Source organism: Zootoca vivipara, chromosome 1 (genome assembly GCF_963506605.1).
Source record: "Zootoca vivipara chromosome 1, rZooViv1.1, whole genome shotgun sequence".
Classification (NCBI taxonomy): domain Eukaryota; kingdom Metazoa; phylum Chordata; class Lepidosauria; order Squamata; family Lacertidae; genus Zootoca; species Zootoca vivipara.
Genome location: NC_083276.1, coordinates 19,789,271 through 19,795,994, shown reverse-complemented (window position 1 = coordinate 19,795,994; position 6,724 = coordinate 19,789,271). Strand labels below are relative to the sequence as shown.

The window sequence follows — 6,724 nt, the reverse complement described above, 5'->3', positions numbered from 1 at the left end:
ATGGAAACCGAACACACACAAAAGAGCAGCAGACTAAACAAGACAGTGCCCCCACCCCACCCCTGCCTGTGATTCTTCGGAGCCGGGTCTGTCAGAGAAACCCAAACAAAGCAAGCGACCCCAAACACCCTCCTGTGCAACACCTCCGCAAGACGCTTTATTTAAAAGGGATCGCTCCCAGGGTCGTCATGTGTGCATTATATACAGATAGATATATTTATATATTTATACAGTCCTCCTTTCCTTTCCCTCCTCCTGCATAGGCAGAGTCTGTGCAAGAATTCTTAAGCATCTTCCTTCTCGGTGCAAGTTGTGCAGGCAAGGTATGTCCATTCCGCCGGCCCAGCAAATTTATCCTCGGGGTGGGTGGAGGGAAAGGTATCAGCTGTCGGAGTCCAAATCGCTTTTGCTTTCTTCTTGTCTCTTCTCTGGGGATGTTTTGGAAGCTTTATTCCATTTCTGGGCATTTTCTGACTCCTCCGAAGAAGACCTCTTTTGCCTTCTCCATTTAGCCCGGCGGTTCTTGAACCAAACCTGCCATTCGAGGAAGTGAAGGAGGGGAGGGGGAGGTGTCAATAATTGCAACAACACTGTTGGCACCGCGTCTTTCAGTTCTGCGCGGCTGCAGCAGCATGGAGCGGCGACGCTGCACGTGCGATCCAGCCGTGACGGATCAAAAGCCACAGAAGCGGCAATGCTATACCTACTTCCCTGGGAACTCAATGAGACTTTTGAATAGGCATGTACAGTATAGGACTGCACTGGGATCGAGTTCTCCTATCACTAGATGCCACGCCATCTCAAACGTAGTGCTTCCTCTGGTGGAATAGGTTCACACATCCAGGTGACGTAAACATGCATGTGTGAACAGACTACCGTCTGAACAAGATGCTGTGCAGCCTAGCGCTTCAACACAGAGCCGCGAACTAAGAGACGGGTTTTGCATTTCGCTGCGCGTATGCGCAAAAGGTAGAATCTAACTGTTAACATCATTCCCCCGCGCAAGCTCAACTCCCGGTTGAGCTACTTCGGCGACGGCTGCAGTTGCTTCCGCGCACCTGGGAAGTGTTATGCCTTACACAGGATCGCAGTGCAACCGGGGTTATTTTCAAGCCAACACTGCAGGACTGACAGCGTAAGGAAGGGGATTGTTACCAATAGTTTATCCAAATAGCGCTGCTGGTTATCCTACTGTTCCTAGAATCTTAGGGCCAAGGGTATGTCAAAAGTTGTGCAAATTACAGGTTTGATATGTCCTGTCTAAAGTGCTTAGCTCCTGCAAGAAAATACATTTGACCAGCAGGGCGAGTCCCATCCTAAAACCTGGGAAGCGAACGCTTAAGAAGCGGGGCATTTTGCATCGCAGCTACAGAGGCAAGTTGGAACTTGGATGGCCTTGTCTAGCTCTGTATCCCCACCCCCTTCTCTCTCCTTTACCTGGCACAGGATGTCCCGGGCCAGGATCGGACGCAGCTGCCCGTCTCCCCGCATTCAAAGGGACTTGCTTCCACCAAATGCGTGTAGGATCGGCGTGCCGACGCCTCCCAGGATCGCCTAGTACTGCTTTACTCTGGGCCTACTGCACTGTCGGACTCTATAAATAAGTGCAGTTGTTGTGAGCAAGTACTTCGGTTGTCATTAGACAGGAGAACCTAGTCTACAGTCCAATGAACACAGAAGTCACCGGCCAAACCGAAGTCCCAAAGTATTAAGAGGGGGACTCGGTGCCTCTTAAAACTAAACGAGGTGAAGGGAGGCTGCAAATCTTCACCACACTGACCAAGGAATAAGTTCCATTAAACTCACTGCTTTAGGATTAAACTCTCAAAGTTGTGGATCGCCGGGCAAATAGGATTGAGCCCATCTGAGTATGCAAAGTGCCCGTCCAAGTTGGGAATCTGCGGAACTGAAGCTGCGATCCAGGGACCCGCTGAATTGTTGATCCCATTGACTAAAACGCGTCCCCAACGCACGCACTTAAAATTACGTTTCATTTAAATCAGTGGCGTTCACTTGAGGGTAAACAGTGCAGGATTGGGGCCGAATGGCAGTGGTAAGGAGAGTTACAGAGTAATCCTATACATGTCTACTCAAAAGTAAGCACCACAGAGCTCAACGGAGCTTACTCCCAGGTAAGCTAGGTACGGAATTGCAGCACTACTCAGTCTTCTGAGTAACTGCTACTGCTGAGTAATCATTACATATTATTCCTCACCAAGGACGTCCCAGGCACTGCATCAAATACAGGAGCGAGTTTGCAGTTGGTTTAAGATGCAAACTTTCTCCCTCCTTTGTAAATCTACGGATTGCTTCTCTCCCACCCACCCACCCCCACCATTCACTCGCCCTCCCCTTGGATGGCATAAGGAAGAAACTGCAGCCTCAAACGGCCCCGGATCTCCCTCCGCCCCGCATTTTGCAATGAAGTCCAGAAGCATTACCTCCACTTTCTCCTCCCGCAAATGGACCCTTCTGGCCAGCTGTTCCCTGGTGCCCACATCTGGGTATTTGGTTTCCTGGAAGAGGTTTTCCAGAGCCTCCAGCTGTTCGTCCGTGAAGATGGTGCGGTGCCTCCTTTTCCGACGGCAGTGCAGCTGGTTCAGCAGCTGCAGCTCAGTCCGGGACAAGGTGCCCACGTTCATGTACGGCAGCATCTGATGGGGCACTGGAGACATCAGGACGGACCCGGTCCCTTCGTAGCCTAGAGAGAAAGGGAGAGGGGCGAAAGGACGTGAGATGGCACCGTCTGAGTTGGATTCGGAGCCCACGAAAAAGCACGGCCTGCCAACTCCTGGAGTTACCATCCAGGGGCAAAAGGCTATGAAGAAGCTGATTAAAGGAAATAGAGCAAATTTGGAAGTTTCAGATTTGGGAATTGGCCGGCTCGCCCATTCTAAACACCGGGTTGTGAAAACTCCCACTAACTTTTGCAGGGATGCGGAGTCTGGGCTTGGGGCTGCAGCGCACGCCCATCCCGTTTACTCCAGATTTGCCCTGGAAGACGGAAGTAAGTCTCGTGCACACATGGAGAAAATGCTGATTGCCACCTCCACCCGTGACCCTCTCCAAAATGATAAACACAGATAGACGTGGAAATACGTCCCAGTTTCACCCTCCACTTTAGTGGCGTTTTACTCTCCACTTCAGTTCAGTGGAGTTTACGCATTAGGGGGCATGTATTAAGCTCACCAGCTAGGGACGCTTAAGCGGGTCAGAAAGTAGGGTCCAAGCCTCTCAACGATGAAGCAATAAATCCCCGCTGAATTCACCAAGGAGCCCAAATAACCAGCCCACAACTGGGATCACGTTAAAGTGCGGGGATTTTTTACCAGCCCATCAATATATGCCCCCACCTAACTCATTGGAGGGAAGTTGGGGTACAACTGTAATCGCCATTGCCATCCAGACAAAATCAGCTAAAACTGAACAGGATTAATAACCGAACTGAACTGTGCCCCTGGCCCTCACATATTTGGGGGGGGGGCGTTCAATTAATAAACTATCTCATTGCCTTCAACCAGGTGAGCAGCCTGGTTCTCAGTGGAAGTCCCACTAAATTTAATGACATTTAACTTTGTCCTAAATAAATGTGTTGGGGATTGCATTTTGAATCAGGTTCACACACACACACACACAAACCCCACACATTTTAAATGGGTGTGCCTCGGATTTGTTCATTGGTTGACTTCAAAAATCAGGTTTGCCAGATTTGTTTATTTTATCATGGAGTGATTTACATCTCGATCTCAGATAGATTTTCTTGGAAGTTTTATTTAATTCAGTGGGACTAAAAAAATAAACTTATTTTAAAAATTGTTAGGACTGGAAAGTTGAAAGTAAATTAAGGAGAGCCTCGGAAGTTTACACTCCAATCCTAAACACGTTTGCAGCACTTGTTTACAGTATTTAGAAGCAAGGCCGACTTACTTTAAGTGGATTGACGGCCACATAAATACGCTTTAGGACAGCAGCTTCACTCGGAAGTCAATCTAAATACTCCCAGGAATGTTGCAAGTTGTAAGGATTCCAAACCTGGGTTTCTAAGCGGGTCGTCAGAGCGGGAAGCGAAGGGACGGGGAAACGCCGCTTCAGAGAACTGCACCCAACCAGCTCAACTCTCAACACAAACCGACTTCGATCACAAGCCGTCTTGGTTCGAATATGGAACGTCACTTCCAGCCAATGCGAAGGAATCTATCGCCGATTCGCAGCATTCTCTCACGCCGCGGAGTGACCAGGCAACAGAATCTCGGACGGGACTAGCTGTGCCTTACAGAAGCAGCCTTAATGCACGGGGGTCACCAGCAGCAAACTGAGCTCTCCACTTCCCACACCATTGCAAATTATCCCCATTGTAACTGAACGGGCTATTCTTCATTCCCACGAACGAAAGTCCACAGGGGACCGTTCTCGCCAACGCGCATTTCTCAATCATTATCCAAGCCAAAGGGAAAGGCTGGAAGCGCCGGGAGGGGCGCGCGTAAAGATAAGCGCAAAAAGTACTAGGGTGGTGGTTATGGTTAACTTTGACGATCTATTTCATATTCCCTCCTCATCCCTCTGGGTTGAAAGTGAATAGGGCAGTTACTACTGGGAGGGTTATTATTATAATATTATTAGCATTATTGTTGTCTTACCTGTTGCCGGGACGCAGGAGCACTGCTGCGCGCCCAGGGGCTGCATCGCGCCGCAGCAAGGCGGCCCCACGGCGGACGCCTGGACGTGCAGCTGCCCGTAGTAATAGTTGCCATAGCCTCCCAGTCGAGATCCGCCCAACGCGGGCAAGTTGGAGGCCGGGGCCACCGCCCGCGAGTAATATCCGCCGTAGTCTCCGCCCGCGGCGGCGGCCGAGGCGTACAGCGAGTCCCCGCCGTGTAGGCTGGTCGAGAAAACCACCGACGGCGCGCTCGACTGAGGCGCCGCTTGCTGCTGCTGCTGCTGTTGCTGCTGGAGCAGCCCCGAGTCCTTGCAGCGGGGTCTGGCCGCCAGGATGTTGTCGATGCTGAACATGCCCGCAGGCATAGCCCCCAAAGCGCGCGGCTCGGAGGGAGGGCGGGGGCCAACGGAGCCAAGGAGAAGCTCCGCTCAGCAAGGCGGCGGCGGAGGGGGAGCGGACCGGAGCGTGCGCGGCGGCGGAGCCGAGGAAAAACACGGACTGAGGTTTCCCCAGGCTCGGGGCGCCAGGCTTATTTGGGGGAGGGGAGGGAGAGGGGGGCCTGCCCGCGAGCGCTTTCTTTATTGAAAGCAAGCGAGCCAGGAGAGGCCCTTCCTGGTCACTTTGCGCGCTTCTCCTCCTCCTCTTTTTCCTCCTCCTCCTCCTCCTCCTCCTCCTCTCCACTCCCCCTTTCCTCTCCTCTGGTCCGTTTCCTGCTCAGATCTCAACTGCAGGGGAGTCTCTACTCCAACCCGACCCTCTTTCCTTTTTTATACCCCGGCGACGTCATCCTGGATTTAGTCCCTGATTATAGATCAGATCACAAATAAAACCAGATTTCTCTCTCTCTTCGCCCCCCCCCCTTTCCATCTTTACTTTGGTCAGTAGAGATGGTGACGGTGGGGAGGAGGGAAAGTGGAGGGGTGGGGCTGGTGGGCGCGTCTGGGGGTGGAGGGAAAGGGAGAGAGACGGGTCTCGGTGCATTAAGAATTAACGAAATTAACGTAATCCTTTCCATTAGCGGATCTCTCTTTTTTTTTCCTTCTCCACCTCTCGCCTCTTCCCAGCTCTCGGCGAGCTCCCTCCTCGCACCCCCTCCCCCCGCGATTTAGGGTTGATCTCTCGCTGTTTGCTGCCCTCCCTCGCTAATTGTTGCCCGGGTTAATCTGGTTAATGTTATTGCGGAGAATCGCCTAACCCCAGCTCCCGGCCGGCTCTGAAGGTGCACCGCTTATTTTTCTGCTCAGAGGCTGTTTGCTAATTCATCAGCTTCTGTCGCGATCCGAAAGGGCGACTTCCCTGAAGTCCATAAATGAGCTTAGGATCGGGATTAGAGGTTCCCGAGTTCTTGCAAGAAATGCGTGCGAGGGGGGGGAGGGGCAGGAAGAGTGAAAGTGGGGAAACAAGGTTTATAATGTTCATCTTTAGTCCATTACAGCCCCTCCCCGATCGGCTTCGTCTTTACTCGACGGTAAACCCCTTGCTTCAAAGAGCGTAGCGTTTCCTTCCCTTTAGCCATTCTGGTCACTGATACATACGTGTTGCAAATGGTGTGTTCCTTTATCCCATTTTTCCTGTTGTCCCCCCCCCCCAGCTGAACCCCCCCCATCCCTCCCCTGAACCCGAACATACATATTCGAAATTATGTTCCGCTGAACTTCCTAACTAGCAAACTCACTCTTATTTCGTGAACGATTTGGTGCTCAGTCTGTTGCCGTCTATGGCGACATGGTTATAGGCGTGAAGGATGGCGCGGACGGAACGAAAGGCCCATATGGCCAACCTCTGCAGGTTTACTCAGAAGCAAGCCCCGATGAGTCCAGCGATCCTTAGCCTCGAGCCGGCCAGTGTCCATAGGACTGCGGTCGGAAAGGGACCTCCCGAAATAAAAGCCCGCTGCGATCAGGTTAAGTCAAGACCCGGCCACTGCGCATTTGTCGCGCGGGTTTCTGCGGGGGCGCGTTTGAGTAAGCAATGTGCAAGAGCAGCAAGACGACACCCATTGATTACTTTTTTAAAAAAGTAGTTGCAGGAGAGGTGTAGAAATTAATATGGTGCTTTTGCACCTTC

General features: G+C 51.8%; 1 protein-coding gene across 1 annotated transcript; it reads right to left on the bottom strand.

Moving 5' to 3' along the window:
- Positions 1-269: 269 nt before the first annotated feature.
- Positions 270-5,028, bottom strand: GSC (goosecoid homeobox). Its single transcript, XM_035117386.1, has 3 exons — positions 4,638-5,028; positions 2,442-2,701; positions 270-534 (listed from the first exon to the last, which is right to left on the bottom strand). The coding sequence occupies exons 1-3, from the start codon at positions 5,020-5,022 to the stop codon at positions 382-384; spliced, it is 798 nt and encodes a 265-aa protein (XP_034973277.1). The 5' UTR covers positions 5,023-5,028; the 3' UTR covers positions 270-381.
- Between the last annotated feature and the right edge of the window lie 1,696 nt (positions 5,029-6,724).